The 21,720-nt window shown below is 34.6% G+C and overlaps 1 protein-coding gene across 3 annotated transcripts; it reads right to left on the bottom strand.

The window, feature by feature from the left end:
• Window positions 1-3,404: 3,404 nt before the first annotated feature.
• On the bottom strand, window positions 3,405-16,536 carry LOC137408705 (sulfotransferase 1C2-like). 3 transcript variants are annotated; one of them, XM_068095289.1, is made up of 7 exons: window positions 16,406-16,536; window positions 16,113-16,296; window positions 15,422-15,611; window positions 11,822-11,970; window positions 10,951-11,048; window positions 4,653-4,830; window positions 3,405-3,673 (listed from the first exon to the last, which is right to left on the bottom strand). In XM_068095289.1, the coding sequence occupies exons 2-7, from the start codon at window positions 16,291-16,293 to the stop codon at window positions 3,525-3,527; spliced, it is 945 nt and encodes a 314-aa protein (XP_067951390.1). In that variant the 5' UTR covers window positions 16,294-16,296; window positions 16,406-16,536; the 3' UTR covers window positions 3,405-3,524. The 3 variants fall into 3 exon arrangements, with proteins under 3 accessions (XP_067951390.1, XP_067951384.1, XP_067951397.1); XM_068095283.1 differs by having other exon boundaries at window positions 16,484-16,520; XM_068095296.1 differs by having other exon boundaries at window positions 16,113-16,514.
• Window positions 16,537-21,720: the final 5,184 nt, after the last annotated feature.

Genomic DNA, 21,720 nt, shown 5'->3' with positions numbered 1-21,720 from the left:
TTTGTGCTGCCATGGTTATTGTCATGTCAAAAAAATAACTTTTGAGGTTAGTAAACTGCTGATATTTAAAACAAATGAATATACTGTAACGTTAAACTTAGGTGATATCAACCTTTCATTCTTGAATTATTTTAGGAATTTTGATCTGTCGTGACCTACATGCATATAATTGCAGTTTTAATTTTTATTTTGTTTGTCATTGTGTTTTGGACCAATAAAATAAAAAATGTCTGGTATGAATGTTTTAATATCTATTCCACACCACTATACAGAGCAGAGTTTAATGTCTCCTTGTTCTATGCATGACTTCAAACAATATTTAACCATCCAAGTTGTGTGACCAGAAAATGTAATTTAACAGGATTTTTCAACTAGCAAATGTGAGATCTTCTATTAAGTATTTTGTTGATCAATTATACTTGTGATACTTTGTAAAATAACAGAAATGTGAATACTGGCCTGAAGGTCTAAATTAATACAGTAGTTCCAGCCATTGATGAGCGGGGACTAACTCTAACTGGTGTTTGAGTGATATGTTGACCTCTATGTACTTACAATGCTTTGACAAAACAAGTTAGACTGACAGCTGAGACAACTCTGCTGGCTGCTTATCCGACATAACTACTTAATCTGACCACTTCTATTACACATATAGCAGTTGGATTGAAATGGAATCGCTGAGAACAGACAGTTTGCATCTAGTAAAACATAACTTCATTAAGCATTTATTTTTACAACTAATAAAATAGTTATTTAAACCATGTAATACAAAGATATGCATATTGATTTAGAAAAGCAATTTTTCACCTTCTGTCATCTGCATTTATGGCAAACCAAATTATTATATTTGTTGGAAATTTTACTTAATGACTTCTGTTTTTGCTCATCACAATAGCTGTCACGCAGCTTTGTTTGACAAAGAGTAAGAGTGCACCATATGAGTATTTGAATACACATAAAATCAATATCTAGACAATCGTAAGGTGTCAAATCTTTTAGAAGCTGTCAAAATAATGAAATCGTTGAAAGAATGTTTATAACAGCAGCACACTTTTGGATTTTGTGGCTCCAAACTAGCCAATGAGATATCATAGTTTAATATAATGAGATCACAGCTACGTGCTCAATCTTGCTGCACTTATATCACTAGAGACAAAGTACTATCACTAGTTTAGACTACGAATATAGCCTGAGAGGCACATACTCTGCTTTAATCAGTGATGAAAAATGTTGACATTATGAATTGTATTAAAAGAGAGGAACAACAATATTATTACATAAATGTTGTGCTGTCATATTGTGATCACAGCTTGTAGTTTGGTCTGATTGTGTTATAAGGCAATTGAATTTACCATGAAAATAATTATTGCTTCATATCAGGTCAATGACTGTTAATCGGTAAATTATTTACTACTTTGTTATTAGTTTCACAATATTATTTATCACTAAATACTATGCACAAAAACTACATTTTATAATAAAATAAATTATATTTAAACATGCAAACCAAATTTGGAGTTGAATCTTCTGTGGGCGAGGGCTGATAACTAGCCTATTCAAAGAGTTAACCTATTTACATGGACAGCAAACAAACTAATAGTACATACTTATAATACTGAAGAGCACATAGCAACAAATTCCCTACAACTAAAAAACACAGGTAGCTGGTCAAAAAGTTCATTAAGTTTCAGACATTGAGGGCATCACCAACCTGCTGAACAAGGATGCAATTACTAAACGCTGGGGTAAATATCAAGTATGCTTAAATCTGTTTGGATACTATTGAGTTGATGGTAAACTGCAACAAACTTTCCTTATTTCTAAAACTGAATTGCTCCGCTAAGTTCGAACTGTAATGCCAGCCATGTTAATTAGCTGCCTAAAAACAATCTAAACTACTATCTTTATACATATTTCCTTCCAAAACCATTATAAAGCTCCAAGTACAGAAAGTCAGTTTTGCAGGCATAAATAAGTTTAAAAAGTCGTAAGCTCAGACCAACATAAATGGAAGGCTTACTCAACAATAGAGTGCAAAATTTATTGACAGCTAAGTTCAGTCAGGTACAAACACTTCTTTTTATTACTCATGATGAGCTAAAGTCTCGATGCTTTGATAAATTGTCATTTTTTACTCATAATTCATTACTCATCATGGCTTTATATAGTATCACATGTAAGTTACTCACCATGGTTCTATATAGCATCACATGTAAGTTACTCACTGTGGTTTTATATAGTATCACATGTAAGTTACTCGCCATAGTTCTATATAGTATCACATGTAAGTTACCCACCATGGTTCTATATAGTATCACATGTATGTTACTCGCCATAGTTATATATAGTATCACATGTAAGATACTCACCATGGTTCTATATAGTATCACATGTAAATTACTCACCATAGTTCTATATAGTATCACATGTAAGTTACTCACCATGGTTCTATATAGTATCACATGTAAATTACTCACCATGGTTCTATATAACATCACATGTAAGTTACTCACCATGGTTCTATATAGTATCACATGTAAGTTACTCACCATGGTTCTATATAGTATCACATGTATGTTGCTCACCATGGTTCTATATAGTATCACATGTAAGTTACTCACCATGGTTCTATATAGTATCACATGTAGGTTACTCACCATGGTTCTATATAGTATCACATGTATGTTGCTCACCATGGTTCTATATAGTATCACATGTAAGTTACTCACCATGGTTCTATATAGTATCACATGTAAGTTACTCACCATGGTTCTATATAGTATCACATGTATGTTGCTCACCATGGTTCTATATAGTATCACATGTAAGTTACTCACCATGGTTCTATATAGTATCACATGTAGGTTACTCACCATGGTTCTATATAGTATCACATGTATGTTGCTCACCATGGTTCTATATAGTATCACATGTAAGTTACTCACCATGGTTCTATATAGTATCACATGTAAGTTACTCACCATGGTTCTATATAGTATCACATGTAAATTACTCACCATGGTTCTATATAGTATCACATGTAAGTTACTCACCATGGTTCTATATAGTATCACATGTAAGTTACTCACCATGGTTCTATATAGTATCACATGTAAGTTACTCACCATGGTTCTATATAGTATCACATGTAAGTTACTCACCATGGTTCTATATAGTATCACATGTAAGTTACTCAACATGGTTCTATATAGCGCAATCAGGTAAGAAAATTACAGTTGATTTGCTTCATGGACTCTCTGTTAATAGTCGGTGTGCTCCCTCGTACTTTTCTTTGTTTTTTTTATATTTTCTTGCTTGTACTTGTTTTTTAAACATATTTTACTAATGAATTTTCATTATAAATTGTTTATTCCATAAATGAATATACATTTACATGTATCAATTGTCTTTAAATATGACATTAATTCTGACAATATACAGATCTCAGTACTGCCCTCGTACCAACCAAAGCTTTCCTGTTTTACACTACTATATAATAATGTTAGACTCGGACACCTTTTTCACTAAAGTTTAGCATCATATAGGCCGAACTGTAAGTACTTGATGAATTTCTGATGAAGTTCTGGATGGTTCCGCAATTCTTCATTATGATGATTCATAAACTGCTCATGTTGTTCTTTAGTAAAGTGATTCCGCCAGTCACCCACAACTCCTAAAATATATATGATACGCATTTTCAGCCAGTTGATCATGATCACTGATTAAAGTACATGAATTCTGCTAAATGTAAAATAATATGTGTTCTGATAGTCAATATGTCAGTTACTGTAAAAGTAAGTCAAATGTGCAATTTGTACTGTAAAAGTTGTGGTTTTTTTTTCCAAACGAGTTTTGAATTTCCATTTATTATGATATTTATAAGATACTGCTGTAGTTTCACAGACCTGTTTATTAAATCACCTCAAACTCAATTCTAATATCAAAATAAATGTTTATAAAACTTCATGATAATAATTTTTTTGCTCAAGATGCAGTTTTACTACAGCGTATAATAAATTTGCTCATGAACTCAAAGCTCATGTATTCCTAGTGATGGTGTAGAGGGTTGTCAAATATAATCAATTGTTAATGCATCTTTATTCCTATTTAGTAAGATAATAAGTAGTTTTTTAGTCAACTAGCAGTAGCCAGTTTAATGCACCATATATAATGCATTGTAATATACATAATGCAATATAATAGATTTGTATATTTCTATACAGTTAAGGATACTGTGGATTCAACAAAATAATTTCATGTGGCATTATAGAGTGTAATATATTACACTCTAATACAATAGAACATTATCTTGCAGATATGATATTATACAAAATAATAAAATGTCGTGTCACATCTAACACAATGTAATACAAAATTATATAAAAAATATGGTATAATATGTTATGTAGCCTAGTATAACATATTCTAGCATAATATAGTACGACAAAGTATAACATAATACTAAATAATATAGCATATTATGATATGGTATAAGATAATAAAATATAACCTTATGTAATCTATTGTGTTTTGAAGTTTCAATACATTTTAATATACTACGTTGTATTATAATGATTTATAATATATTATAATATCATATAAAAAACTCCTTTAAATAAAATCCATCTACAAACTATGATAAAGTTACTGACCCTTTCTATACATAGAATAGCCTTCAGTGAAAAAGTCTTTCAACTCCGCAATTTCTCTTTCTCTCTTACTAGCTTTCATCTTCTCAAATGATGTCTGAATGGCAATCTGCTCAAAGAATTCTTGATCTGCCTCAACTTCTAAAAATTTAGCAATTTCTCCAATAACCTTCACAGGGTCCTATAACATACACAGAGAACATGCTGAGTAAGCAAATTAAAGTAGGTACTGTTATGTCAATTATGGGCAAAGGTTTTGTAGAGATTGCATTTTCTATGAAACTGTTAAAGGTTAGTTGAAACTGAAACCATTCAATGGTTTCACTTTCCACTAACCTCTAACAGCAAAATTATTTTGCTGATACAAAGTCTTACTTTCTCTGTCTTCCTTTGCATCAAAATCATTTTCAATTATAACAAATGACAAACAAAATAAAACAAAGCATAAAACTTTCATCTATTTTCTTTAACTATTTCCTTTAAAGGTTGACTTGCAACAAAATTCACATTACAGTTATTTGGTATCAAAAGATTCGCCATATCTTACTCTGTTGTATGGTAGGTGCCAAATATGTGGAAATGTGATTACAAGCTCTTAAAAGCTCAAAAACGAAAATCCGCCGTAGATTGGAATCTCTTGATTTCGATGACGTATCCGCGGATTTTGGTTATTGTCTTGTCACGTGATGTTCTCGCGTGAATTGAAAGGCCAATAAAAAGCTCAATATAAAACTTATCGTAGTGATAGTTTATGAGAAAAACTTCGGGTTTTACCTTAGACCCCGTGTCAAATATAGATGCTCACTACTTTACAGTTTCAGCTTGGCCATTCCGTCCAACGATTTAACGTACGTGTACATGTCTGAGTTGCGATCATAAAAAATGTCAAATTCTGAATAGTTGAGACCCTGGCGTTTCGAGCCTGACGCTCTATCTGAAGAAGATCATCAACAGAATCAAACCTCCCAGCAAGTAAGCACCGCCACTAGCCAGCTCTTATGTGCCAAGCTAGCTAGTAGTAATAGTTTTAGCTAGAGCATGATAGAACGAATATTATTATATATACCGTATATGATTTTAGTGATGATAATTATCGCTTCATATTGCGAAAAAATAATTGCAGATTTTTCTCAAATGACAACATTAACAATTTTAATCAAGTGCTGCACTGATATACTGTTGGATAACATCGACCTGATTTATTAGCTATGGTTGCATAGACATATCTGTTCATTTCTTTAGGAGCTAATACCACCGGCTACAGAGTGGTGTGTCTGCAAGCACTGACAAGACATGCCATCTCTTCCTGAATGTTTGTGCTGCCATGATGCTGAGTTTGTGCATCGTCTCCATGACCGCGGGGAGCATGAATGCCTGTGTATGCATCCTGGTGTGGACGAACTTGTAGCGCCTGCACCCCTTGAGTTGGGGTGGAATAATTACCTGCGATATCATAGTGAGTTGGATTTTCATTTAATGCCAACAACACCAAAGCTATGCTAATGTGTCAAGCATTATCTACAATTCTTGTGTTACACATTTAATGCATCGGTTGAACACACATATTCTGAACTCGTGGAACACAAGGAGAACTGTTATATTTGGCTTGTACACTTACTACAGTAGAGAGTGTATTAGTTTTATGATTTTATTATATAAAGATCAAGATTATTTTGACGATCAGCAATTATTGTTTTTCAATAATTGTTTTGGTAGATAATCTATTCCCATTTGGAGAGCCATCGCCAAATGCTCGGAAAAGGTTGTGTGCATACCGCAATCTTGTGTTGTGGCTAATGCCGCAAATCTTGTTTGCAAGTCTGCAAACTCTTCTTCATCATCCGTTGGTGGGAAAAGAGCCCGAATCTTAGACACTAAGCAGGCAGGTAGAGGCCGTCGCTCACCGCGACGAATTTGCGGCATAAGCCAAAACACAAGCTTGCGGTATGCACACAACCTTTGTAACAACATCCGTTGTAATGGACCTCACTCTCAGGCCGTGGGAAATTAGATCGGACTGGCATCGCTTGAAGCCTTCCAGCTCCATGGCGTTAGAGCTGGTGGTCTCTGTTGACTGCAAAGTAAAGAAAGTTACGACCAACAATCACTTTCACATTATTTGAATGAATTATTTAGCTAGATCAGCAACTTCATGTTTATGTATTGATAACTACTAAAAAATTTGGGTTTTTGTCAGGCTGTGAAGTAAAAACTGTCAAAGTTTTACCTTGACAAGATGGCTGCTGACTATTAAACCACAGCTCTGATCCATCATAGTGCAGGCCCTGTATAGTGTGCAATGCCCGGACTATCGCATCTACCGTCACCTGCCAAATCAAGCTCCCAATCGATTGCTGCCATCAATCCCTCGTTATGCAGGGTGTACTGCTCAGCAATACACTGTAAAATATTGTAAAAATTCATTATTCTCCTATATTAATTTGTATCATTAGTCTAAGAATGTAGCCTTTTTGTGCTATATTATGATGAAGAATCAGAATTTTAAATTATAATATATTTCGCTTGAAGGATGACATATTTTCATTTCAGGAAAAAAATTGTTTCTAAATGTCGTTATTCAATTAGTGTGCCAAGCTTTTACTCACATTTTCCAAGTTTATGGGTAAATATTAACACTCACACCATGTAAGCATTCTCTTTGTTGGTAGAGGCAAACGCTGTGGCTTGGTATCGCAATGTTCAGGAGCGACAGAAAACGGAGGTTCTGCGTAAGGCATCCGCCAGAAAAGAGTGATGCAGCTGCCAGCAGGGGGTTGATGACATGAGCTCTGTTCACCCTGACAGTTGTTTCCCAAGTGTACGATTGGTGACAGGAGGCATATGTAACCTTGAACTCTACCCATCCGCCTTCTCGCACCATCGTGAATGAGCAGGGGAGGGCGCAGGCGTGACAGTGAAATAGTCGCTGGAGTGCTGTCACACTTACTATTATTTTCTCCTCTTTGAGGGAGGATTCGGGTCTGAAATCACAACACAATAGTTGACTCGCAATAAGATTTGTACAACATCATTTCCTGTTATTATATCATACTTGCTTGATCAGAAAAAGAATAAATATATAGCCATGCAATCATGACACAGATTTTACAAAACCTTATCAGAATCCATGATATTGTAAACATAAAATGTGAGTAATAACTCTATGGATATTTTTTATATTTTGTCAAGTTTGGTTAAGTTCAGCTCTATCTTACATGTAATTGGAGAGCGTTTGACGCTGGCCAACATAGCGCTCAAACTCTTCCCAGTCTTCAGTGGTTGGCACAAACTCTTCATCTAATACTAATAATAATCATCTAACAATATTAATATGCTATTAACGATGATACCAGAAAATGACAATAACTATTTTATATAACATATCTATAAGTGAGTGGGGTTAAGAAATTTGGCGAAATTAATCGTGAAACTTATAACATTATTTTATCAATTATATATTAATATATTACGTTTTACAGATAGATATGCAGTATGAATTAGTTTTGTTGTTATAATAAGAATAATACACGTAATTAAAAAGATAAAATACTAATAATATCATATTACAATTAAATGACATTAATATTGTTATATTAAATATAGATTAATACAGTAGTATTAGGAGAATACTAGAAAATAACCCGAGTTACAACTACTAATACAAGTAGTTCATAAAATAAATTACTCACGTGCTGTGGTGACAAGTGGAGTATGCAAACAGGTTAGAAAACATGTCGCCTTTGAAATGGCGAAAACAAAGGTAAAAGTAAGCAGGCGAATAAATAAAGTTTGTCACATCCAGCTTCACCCAGTTGCTCCACGCCCGGTGAAGGTCGGGTCTTTTCTCTGCTCTTGGCCAAGAAAAAAGGTGCTTCTCAGCTGCACAAACACGATGTGGCGCATTAGACATTATGACGAATTGAAATTAACAAGTTTAATATGAGAAAGCGTGTTTGCTATTTGCGATAGATCAAACTTGAACTGAAACTAACATTATCTGATCATGTGACTTACAATTCCCGCCATATGGCGCGAACAATTTCTACAGCATTTTTCAACCATCATAGCAGACCAAAAGGCTCATCATTTTTATCAGAGGATGATATGCAATCGTTCAAGCTAAGTTTAAAAAATTAAACATATTTTTATGCTATGTTTTGAGATATCAGTGCTCAAAGTTGCAGCATTACGATGCCGATGAAATAGACGCGTAAGAACAATAGACATGGTTTTTATCGCAAGCGTGAATTATATTTGTGAAAATAGTTCGACGAACAAGGATGCATGAAAGTGTAAACATAAACCATCTCCCACACATACGTCACAATTTAGCCGTTTTAGAAAACGAATCCAAACTAGGGCGATCTCGTGTCGCTGCGATTTTCTGTTCGTTTTTGAGCTTTTAAGAGCTGTTAATCACATTCTCACATATTTGGCACCTACTACACAACAGAGTAAGACATGGCGAATCTTTTGATACCAAATAACTATAATGTGAATTTTGTTGCAAGTCAACCTTTAACTATTTCCCTTACCTATCTCTCTCACCTATCTCTCTTACCTATCTCTCTTACCTGTCTCTCTTACTTATCTCTCACCTATCTCTCTTACCTATCTCTCTTACCTATCTCTCTCACCTATCTCTCTTGCCTATCTCTCTTACCTAACTCTCTTACCTATCTCTCTTACCTATCTCTCTTACCTATCTCTCTCACCTATCTCTCTTACCTATCTCTCATACCTATCTCTTTTACCTATCTCTCTTACCTATCTTTCTTACCTATCTCTCTAACCTATCTCTCTTACCTATCTCTTTCACCTATCTCTACCACCTATCTCTCTTACCTATCTCTTTTACCTATCTCTCTTACCTATCCCTTTTACCTAGCTCTCTCACCTATCTCTCTTACCTACCTCTCTAACCTATCTCTCTTACCTATCTCTCATACCTATCCCTCATACCTATCTTTCTTACCTATCTCTCTAACCTATCTCTCTTACCTATCTCTTTCACCTATCTCTACCACCTATCTCTCTTACTTATCTCTCTAACCTATCTCTCTTACCTATCTCTCTCACCTATCTCTACCACCTATCTCTCTTACTTATCTCTCTTACCTATCTCTCTTACCTATCTCTCTTACATATCTCTCTTGCCCATCTCTCTCACCTATCTCTCTCATACCTATCTCTCTTACCTATCACTCTTACCTATCTTTCATACCTATCTCTCTTACCTATCTCTCTTACCTATCTATCTTACCTATCTCTCTTACCTATCTCTCTTACCTATCTCTCACCTATGTTTCCCACCTATCTCTCTTACCTATCTCTCTCACCTATCTCTCTGACCTATCTCTACCACCTATCTCTACCACCTATCTCCACCAGCTGTCTCTACCACCTGTCTTCACCACCTGTCTCTACTACCTGTCTCTACCACCTGTCTCTATCATTTGTCTCTACCATCGGTCTCTACCAGCTGTCTCTACTACCTGTCTCCACCACCTGTCTCTACCACCTGTCTCCACCACCTGTCTCTATCATTTGTCTCTACCACCTGTCTCTACCAGCTGTCTCTACCAGCTGTCTCCACCACCTGTCTCTACCACCTGTCTCCACCACCTGTCTCTATCATTTGTCTCTACCACCTGTCTCTACCACCTGTCTCTACCAGCTGTCTCTACCACCTGTCTCCACCACCTGTCTCTACCACCTGTCTCTACCAACTGTCTCTACCAGCTGTCTCTACCAGCTGTCTCTACCAGCTGTCTCTACCACCTGTTCCTACCACCTGTATTTACTCCCTGTCTCCACTACCTGTCTCAAATACCCGTCTCTACAACCTGTCTCTACCAGCTGTCTCTACTACCTGTCTCTCTTATCTACTTCTTTTACCTGAATATACATATGTTAAATATCTGTTTCACCTATCTCTATACTCATCTTTATTACTTGTACCTTTCATACCTATCTCTCTTACCTTTCATTTGTAGAGCTCGTGAACTGAAACTGCATCAAACATACATTTTTCAGGAATGCTTACTCAATGTGCTATTTTCCTGGATTTCCATAAATCTTGCTACAAAAGTTCTGATAAAGGGAATAGTGCATTTACAGTCGTTGTATGTGCTTTTCACTTTTCCCACTAGGGAAAAGTTTACGTAAATTTTGTGAGCGCTATGTAGTGTTCTAGTGTAGTCCACAGTGTTCTAGGCACTACACTTGCACATCAATTGTAAGGTTTTCTGAAAACTCTAAACTCCATGAATCTGTCTAGTAGTTTATGTATTGTGCTCACCTCTTTTAGCTCTTCGTAGAAAACAGGTAAGTAGTTGGGTTTATTTTTAAACTCTGTCCACCATTTAGATGTGTAATCCCACCAGGTGGGTTGAGTCACTGCAATATCACACTTTGGTTGAAATTACATATCTTGATTTTATATGCTTGTCTATGACAAGATTAACAAGTTATCAATTTAGACACCAACAACTGTTGGCTATTTGCTAGATGTAATAATGGTATAATTCAACAACAATAGCACTATGATAAACTTGTACAATACAAAATATGATAAATTATAAATACCAGCATTGGGTGTTAATCACATGACACCCAGATAACAAAAATACAGAGATAGAATAATGAAACTCGCTATGTGCAAACCAGATGTGATTAATCAAAAATCATCAGAATCAAAACATCAGGCAGTATAAGCTTTCAGTTCCATCAAGGTTTGACTTAATTAGCCTAATATCACAACATTCGCTAGGTATTTTATTACATAAGAGTAAATAAAATCATTTCTAGTTATCACTTTTACCATTTTCATGGGTGCACTATTATAATAGCTCCTCAGTTATTATAACTGCTGACTCATTGTGTGTGAGAGTTGTCTTTTCTTATTTAAAGACTACTGGACAATTCTAAAGACACTTTCAATCAACTGTCAATGTAGAAAAAGAAACTGCAATGCTTAAATTATATCTGACTATGTTACGGGATTCACTGTGTCACAAAGTATTACTGTAGTTTTTTAATCATATACCAGTTATTAGTGTAAAATCAATAACATCACTTATTATAGCATTATTACTATCAGCCAGGCAGTTGATTATTCATGTTATAGTAAATATTTGTTGACAGAATATTAGAACAGTTTCCATACTTACTTTTGTCTCGATCACAGAATATCTCGTTAATAAAGGGAGTCCAATCATGTCTCAGATGACCATCATAAACAGTTATCTGATTGGTCAGATGGTGAAAAAAGGCAACTGCTACATCAGCAGGATTTCGGTGGATTTGAATAAATTTGCCACTGTCAAAAAGCATACATAGGAAAAATGACAATTTACCAAATCTTCCTTACACAGTATAATGTCAGTTGGCTATTTGATCATAAAATTATGTTTATAGTTACTAGTCACTAACTCTGCACACTTCTAATGTTAGGTAACTGACTGAGTATGACATTATGTTTATAATTACTAGTCACCAACTCTTATACACTTATAATGTTAGGTAACTGACTGAGTATAACATTATGTTTATAGTTACTAGTCACTAACTCTTACACACTTCTAATGTTAGGTAACTGACTGAGTATCACATTATGTTTATAGTTAGTAGTCACAAACTCTTATACACTTCTAATGTTAGGTAACTGACTGAGTATAACAATATGTTTATAGTTACTAGTCACCAACTCTTACACACTTCTAATGTTAGGTAACTGACTGAGTATAACATTATATTTATAGTTACTAGTCGCCAACTCTTATACACTTCTAATGTTAGGTAACTGACTATAACATTATGTTTATAATTACTAGTCACCAACTCTTATACACTTCTAATGTTAGGTAACTGACTATAACATTATGTTTATAGTTACTAGTTACCAACTCTTATAATACACTTCAAATGTTAGGTAACTGACTGAGTACAACATTATGTTTATAGTTACTAGTCGCCAACTCTTATACACTTCTAATGTTAGGTAACTGACTATAACATTATGTTTATAATTACTAGTCACAAACTCTTATACACTTCTAATGTTAGGTAACTGACTGAGTATAACAATATGTTTATAGTTACTAGTCACCAACTCTTACACACTTCTAATGTTAGGTAACTGACTGAGTATAACATTATATTTATAGTTACTAGTCGCCAACTCTTATACACTTCTAATGTTAGGTAACTGACTATAACATTATGTTTATAGTTACTAGTTACCAACTCTTATAATACACTTCAAATGTTAGGTAACTGACTGAGTACAACATTATGTTTATAGTTACTAGTCGCCAACTCTTATACACTTCTAATGTTAGGTAACTGACTGAGTATAACATTATGTTTATAATTACTAGTCACCAACTCTTATACACTTCTAATGTTAGGTAACTGACTGAGTATAACATTATGTTTATAGTTACTAGTCACCAACTCTTACACACTTCTAATGTTAGGTAACTGACTGAGTATAACATTATGTTTATAGTTACTAGTTACCAACTCTTACACACTTCTAATGTTAGGTAACTGACAGAGTATAACATTATGTTTATAGTTACTAGTTACCAACTCTTACACACTTCTAATGTTAGGTAACTGACAGAGTATAACATTATGTTTATAGTTACTAGTTACCAACTCTTACACACTTCTAATGTTAGGTAACTGACAGAGTATAACATTATGTTTATAGTTACTAGTTACCAACTCTTACACACTTCTAATGTTAGGTAACTGACAGAGTATAACATTATGTTTATAGTTACTAGTCACCAACTCTTACACACTTCTAATGTTAGGTAACTGACTGAGTATAACATTATGTTTATAGTTACTAGTTACCAACTCTTACACACTTCTAATGTTAGGTAACTGACAGAGTATAACATTATGTTTATAATTACTAGTCACCAACTCTTATACACTTCTAATGTTAGGTAACTGACTGAGTATAACATTATGTTTATACATGTAGTTACTAGTCACCAACTCTAACACACTTCTAAAGTTAGGTAACTGACTGAGTATAACATTATGTTTATAGTTACTAGTCACTAACTCTTACACACTTCTAATGTTAGGTAACTGACTGAGTATAACATTATGTTTATAGTTACTAGTCACTAACTCTTACACACTTCTAATGTTAGGTAACTGACTGAGTATAACATTATGTTTATAGTTACTAGTCACAAACTCTTACACACTTCTAATGTTAGGTAATTGACTGAGTATAACATTATGTTTATAGTTACTAGTCACCAACTCTTATACACTTCTAACGTTAGGTAACTGATTGAGTATAACATTATGTTTATAGTTACTAGTCACCAACTCTTACACACTTCTAATGTTAGGTAACTGACTGAGTATAACATTATGTTTATAGTTACTAGTTACCAACTCTTATAATACACTTCAAATGTTAAGTAACTGACTGAGTACAACATTATGTTTATAGTTACTAGTCGCCAACTCTTATACACTTCTAATGTTAGGTAACTGACTATAACATTATGTTTATAATTACTAGTCACCAACTCTTATACACTTCTAATGTTAGGTAACTGACTGAGTATAACATTATGTTTATAGTTACTAGTTACCAACTCTTACACACTTCTAATGTTAGGTAACTGACAGAGTATAACATTATGTTTATAGTTACTAGTTACCAACTCTTACACACTTCTAATGTTAGGTAACTGACAGAGTATAACATTATGTTTATAGTTACTAGTCACCAACTCTTACACACTTCTAATGTTAGGTAACTGACTATAACATTATGTTTATAATTACTAGTCACCAACTCTTACACACTTCTAATGTTAGGTAATTGACTGAGTATAACATTATGTTTATAGTTACTAGTCACCAACTCTTATACACTTCTAACGTTAGGTAACTGATTGAGTATAACATTATGTTTATAGTTACTAGTCACCAACTCTTATACACTTCTAATGTTAGGTAACTGATTGAGTATAACGTTATGTTTATAGTTACTAGTCACCAACTCTTATACACTTCTAATGTTAGGTAACTGACTGAGTATAACATTATGTTTATAGTTACTAGCCACCAACTCTTATACACTTATAATGTTAGGTAACTGACTGAGTATAACATTATATTTATAGTTACTAGTCACCAACTCTTATACACTTATAATGTTAGGTAACTGACTGAGTATAACATTATGTTTATAGTTACTAGTCACTAACTCTTACACACTTCTAACGTTAGGTAACTGAGTGAGTATAACATAATGTTTATAGCTACTAGTCACCAACTCTTTTATACACTTATAATGTTACGTAACTGACTGAGTATAACATTATGTTTATAGTTACTAGTCACCAACTCTTATACACTTCTAATGTTAGGTAACTGACTGAGTATAACATTATGTTTATAGTTACTAGTCACCAACTCTTATACACTTCTAACGTTAGGTAACTGACCGAGTATAACGTTACAGCATGATGGTAAGAGCAGAAATTCTCAGATACACAAAATCTCAAATTCTGACACAGTGGATGTCAGGAGCTATTATTTGAGATGTATTAAGAATTCGCTGTTATTAAGATGAAAACAGCTGAAAGAGAAAATCTTCTTGGTAGGATAACGATTAATTCCGATATCTGACATTATCAACAGGTTGGGCCGTAAATGTAGCAAATACTTCATAATCTGACATCAATTGTTGTGGTTTGTGTCTTGTAGTCTCTATGTGTATTTACCTGCTGTTTGTCAGTATGTCCGGTGGTATGATGCCGAATGGTAAATGAGTGACCATAACACTTCGCCCTCCATTTTGTTTTGCTTCTGGATCAAACCAAACTTCAAGCAGGTTTTGAGCAGTAGTTTCTTTTCTGTGATCTGTTGATTTACGGGTTAGCATCATCACTATTTCAAACAGCCAGTGACTTCCTGTGCAACATTTATAGTAGCTTTTTTTGCTAATTCTAAAACTTCATACTGAAGAAAAACATTTAGCAGTTTCTTAGTACTCCTGATGATCCCATAGCCTACTGGATTGTTATAGAAAACTAATAAAGGGCAAAACTTTATACTAAAGCCATTAATTATTTGTAAAACTTTGGATTTTGGAGGGCTTCGTATTATACCTCTTCGCGTATTGATTTGAATTCACAGTATTACAGCTTCAAAAATTATTTCTGGTCGAACAGTTTGGTCTGTTCATGTCCATGTGTACATGTCCAATGACAGCCAATTCATATTTTGCATTAAGCATCCACCAAGAAGCATGAAATCATTAATAAAATTCAGCGGTCAACCATATATTACAACCAATTTGTTACCGACTAAATATGCATATTTTACTGCGTGTTGGTTCCAGTTTTAGGTCAAAATGATACTTATAGGTTGTGCTAAAAGTCCAAAGTTAGCTCTTTGTAATGCTATTCTTACCCGATTTTGCATAGGTCAGCAGATAAATATCATCATCGAGTACAGGAAATGACTTTCTGTATGAATCCAACTTTTTTTTCAAGTTAGGGAATGGATAGACATTATGACCTTTGTACTGGAGTGTATTCCAGATAAACTTTCCTTCTGCATCAAACAATGGTGTGAGACCGGGAGTGTCCATGGCCTACGAACAAAGTTTTCAGCTAAAAGAAATCATGTGACAAAAGTGAGATTGTTGCTCATACCATCTGTCTGCAGTTTCTACTCATCTTACTTCTCTCCTTTCTTTTTACCTACTATCTCTTCTTTTCTTTGTTTTCTTTCTGTCCTATTCCCTTGCATCTCTATAACTCCTCTCACTGTGAACCTACCTTGTAAAATTGTTGTACACTATGTCACAGTGAGTGTTAAATGATATTTAGACTCCAGGTACATACAGTGTGTTATCCTGTCACAGCTATCGCAGTATCACTAGTAAGGCTGTATAAACTGTGTCACTAGTATTCAAGAAGGCTTTTGCAATGTTGTAGGAATGTTAGATCAAGCGTGACTCCAACATTCTTTGTCATTGGGCTTGCTAATAGGCTGGTGGCCACAGGGCATTTTCGTTTCAACATGTGGCAGAAGATGGGCATACCTGCCAACTCTCACGCATTGGGCGTGAAACTCACGCAATTACCCCAAAGAAAAAATAGAAATGCGTGAGATTTTTGCCCCATTTTCACAATTTCATATATACTATCATTGATACATCAATTGCCCCAAAACCAAATCTCACGCATTGCCCCACTCTTGGGTTGGCAGGTCTGAAGATGGGATCTATGAGGGGTCTATGATGGCTTAATACTTTTAGCATATTTTTAACCTAGTCATTATTAATCCTCTCTCCTACTGCTAATCTAGGAGTAATTGGCCATTAAAAGGTGAGTAGTACTGCAGTAATGCAATAATAAAATTTTTCTTACAAGTGCAATCAGTCGTACCAGCTAATCAAAGCCGTAGATCTACATTTACGTCATGTTGTTAGTACGGGGATGTTAAATTACACCGATACCAATTAGGTTCGTAGTCCGTTTCCTGTCTCGCCCAGCGATTAGTCAGCGTCGGTAGTAACAGGCAAAAACTTTAATTCCCTATTTATACCGATTTCCAAAGCTAGCTATCATGGATTGCATAATTCACTATAATCAAATACTACATTCTAATGAGCTAATAAGCCTTAGTAATAGCAAAAACCAATAAACGAGCGTTTTGCGAGCTGTGGAGCACGAGATTGAGGATGGTGATCATATAGGCAGTGATCACGAGCTTTAAGATTATATGTCATAGTTTTATTAGATACTTTCCAATATGCTTTCTAAAATCGATTAAAAGTTTTTGATGTATCATGATAAACAGACTGTGTATCTTGGTAAACATGCTATCTAATATAAGCAAACAATGTACCAAGGGAGAGATTACATGGTCCATACATACGGGATATATACATACACATACAAAGTCCTATGATATTCATTAACCATCCAGAAAGTTAGCCATCATCGAACATAATACACTAATAATCTTTCAACGTGCGACCAGTACAGTAAATCTAAAAGAAAGCAAGAAATTTTGTACATAAAGGCTAGTTAAATATAAAAGAAATAATATGTACCAACGGAAAGTAGTAATAAATACTTTATGTTTGTCACGTGTTGCCCAGCAACATAAGAATTTCATTTAAAAAATTAAACATTAGATTCGTGAGTTAGTCTGCGTCGCAACCAGTGTGCCCAATGAGGTACACAGTATAGTTTGTCAATCAGTGGTTGTACAGTCCCATTGTACAGAATATAAAAAGGGTTCCTGACAGACCAGTGGCTAAGATGATGGCAAGAAATGTCTGTCATATTGAGTCCCTGGTGGCTGACTACAAAGTAAAAAATTACATCCATTACAGACAATGAGTTCAAAATACAAAATTATTGTGTAGACATATAAGAGCTCACTTTTATGGTGCAATATTTATCCATTACCCATAAAGTTACAAAGAGGTAAAATGATTGTTGTGCGAAGCTCAAAAAACTTAATCAGATACTGCATTATAATCATTGGCTACTGTGAGCAATTTACAAAAACAGTTTTATTGCAGAGGTTTGTTTAGCAAGCACTTTATACAGTTATTGCCAGGGCCAATTTTGAAAAACTTTTATACAATGTTTTTGGCTAGCACACAACCTATCAGAAAAAATGATCTATCAAAGCGTGTAGACATAAATCTAAAACCTAAAAATAGGAAGAGGTACAAGGCTGAGTTGGATCTGTAGGCGATGCTCACAGCCCTACATGAATGGAACAGATGTACACCCTTTAGCTCTTGCCACAACGATATTTAGTTACATCATACATCGCATACATCTGTAAGGTAATAATTAATATATGAGCACTATAACAATACAATATAACATAACTCAATAGATTAAAATACAACGAAATATGTGTTAATATATAATATAACACAACATAATGCAACACATAAACCCTATAATGCAATTCAATGCAACGCAGTTCAATACATTACAACATAATACAATTATTATAATACATTACACCAGAATATAATGTGATAACTCAATAGTACAGTATAAGTTCTGCATGACACAATATAATAATTTAAAATTAACTAAACCATCAGTTAAATAATAATCATACAGTTGCATGAAGGTGCTACACTTTGTGTTGAAATTGGTTTGACGTTCCAAAGTGCAATACAGTATCCAATTTTGTAAATAGACAAGCCAAGTCTGTCTTAGAAAAGATCAGCAGAGACATGCTATATAACAAATAGTCCAATATTACTAATTAATCCAAACAAAATATACAATAGTTATTCTATTTATGAAGCCTAATAATAGAAGTAGCAAATAGTGTTATGTAGTGCTGCCGTCTTGGCCTGAAAAAAAGTAACCAAATTGATTTTAGCCTTTGAGTGTATGAAACACTGAGTGTCTTAAGACACAGCAACAATGACAAAGAGTAGCGTATTGTATAGCTTATAACCAACCAATATGTAAAATATGGACAAAGAAGTTTGACAATGATGCATCATAGTTAACACCTATCACCCATTGATCCAGCTGACTACAGTAAACACCAACAAACAATACTCAAGTAAGAAACTGCTTCATTTGGGAAAATGCATGATTAGGTGAAGGAAACGCAGGATTTTCAATGAAGCAATACATCTAATCTTTGGTTGATGAATCGTTTATTACATATTTATTAAAGTATAAAGTAAATGAGTTTGCTATCATCTCACCTTAGTTTCTTCAGGGGTTTGAGATACCTTGCAACTTGAGAAGCTCTTTGTTATTTCGACTCACTAGCAAACCTCATCAAGCATTCAGTGTGGTATTTGCATACGAAAAACACTGCGAGCTGCTACGATGATTTTAATTGGTTTGCTAAGAACCTCTCTGACTGTTTGTAGATGATACTCCACATCTTAGAACTTTAGTAAAACTTGTTGGCTTATTAGAATGTGAAACTTGATTATAATGAACTATGTAATCCATAATAGCTAACAGTGGTAATCAATTTAAATAAAGGTATTAAATTTTCACTACTACTACCAACGTTGATGGTAGTTTCAGACAGGGTGATAGCGGCAACAGACTAAGGACCTATGTGTTATCTGTGCAAGCAAATACATTCCGTATTAAAAAAGGCACAGATTTATTTTCAGGGAGCTGATTTGGCAAATTGCGTGTGGCGCAAAGAAAATCTTATTTATGTATTTCTACTCACCTTTTAATCGCAAAATCACCGCTTGACAACCATATCTCCTGTAAGTACAGGAAATAAGGTATGAGATGCTCTTTTCTATGTATTAAACCTAAAGGTTGACTTGCAACAAAAATCACATTACAGTTATTTGGTATCAAAAGGTTCACCATGTTTCACTCTGCTGTGTTGTAGGTGCAAAATATGTGGAAATGTGATTACAAGCTCTTAAAAGATGAGAAAACGAACAGTTAATCGCAGCCATTGTTGGATTCGTTATATGCAGCCCTAATCATAAGTTATTATTGGATTGTCATTAGTACTAAATATATTAATGTTTTAGATTAGCAAGTAGAAACCGGAAAAATGCTTTATTACTCATAATTATCTCGTCATCTCCAGCATAGAATGCGGCGATACTCATTAAGCAATATCAAGAACAATATTGGTGTCTATGCATATTTGATATGAAATAAGGTTGACTCACACTAAGTAAATAATGCAACATCTCCCTATCAGTTATATACTTGGCTCAAACTAAAGCTCCTGAACATACAACAGTGGTAATAAAATATATCGATGCCATCAACACAAGTAGCGCAAACCAAAAAAACAAAAGATTTATCATAAACAAAGAACCCTGAGCCATTTGAAACATTTAACATCTTACATCATACCCAATATTTAACACGCTTAGTCATAACGTCACAGTTAGCTTAAAAGGTACATAACATGGTGAACAGTACGTATAAAAGCATTACATTGTATCATACAACCAATTGGTTGTATATACTCAAAACAGCCGAGTTACACTGATAATCAGTTAGATATCTAGGCGGTTCAAATTGACGACCAGAACGTCTAGCTGTACAAGGCTCAGCATTAGATGAAGGTATAATAGCAGATTGGTTACGTGTAAAAACTTGACCGTTGTGACGCTGTACAGACACTGACCTCATACAGTCATTGGTAAGGTTTTGTACTACATCCTCATGTCTATTATGATGAATTTATATTGCACTGCCCCTTTCAAGAATTCTCAACGGTCTCACTCAAGTGTTGTCATGATTGTCCTTCATGCGTAAATTATAAGCATCATTGTTAGCTCTGAAGGCATCATGGTCAGGCAGTGGAGGTTTCAGAGTATCTGGATGAGTAACAACTGTTGTTCGTAGTTTTCTCCCTATTAGCAGCTCAGCTGGAGATTAATGTTCTTGTTGTGGAGAAGATCTATAAGCTAACATAGCCAGATAAGAGTCATTCTCTTTCTTTAACATACGTTTTATCGTTTGTATCGCTCATTCAGCGGCTCCGTTAGCTCTAGGGTAATGAAGACTACTAGTCACATGAGTAAAACCATAGTCCTTAACAAACAAGGCAAAGTCGGTAGACAAATATTAGGGGCCATTGTCAGAGATAAGGCACTCGGGAATACCGTGTCTGGAGAACATGCTCTTCATGTGTGATATGACACTTCTTGAGGAACTTTCCTAGCAAAGCTATCTCAGGAAACCTTGAGTAGTAGTCCACTAACATCAAGCACACCTGGCCTTTGTAATGAAAGAGATCAGAACCTAACACCTGCTCAGGTCTTTCAGGTGTAACTGTAGGCCTAAGAGGTTCGATAGGCTTAGCGACTTCTTCTCTACGCTTCAGACATTGATTTATCATAGTCTCAATAGCTTTTGACATGTTGGGCCATCATACACAGTTTCTGGCTCTAGACTGACTTTTGGTGATACCGAGATGACCTTGATGCAAGTCTGGTAGCACATGGAACCTTTGTGGAAAGGGTATAACAATGTGTGTTCCAAACAATAGGAATCTTTTGCTGATGCTTAAAAAG

Source organism: Watersipora subatra, chromosome 1 (genome assembly GCF_963576615.1).
Source record: "Watersipora subatra chromosome 1, tzWatSuba1.1, whole genome shotgun sequence".
NCBI classification, from domain to species: Eukaryota; Metazoa; Bryozoa; class Gymnolaemata; order Cheilostomatida; family Watersiporidae; genus Watersipora; species Watersipora subatra.
Note: the sequence above shows the minus strand (reverse complement) of the source record. Positions and strands in the feature narration are given on the sequence as shown.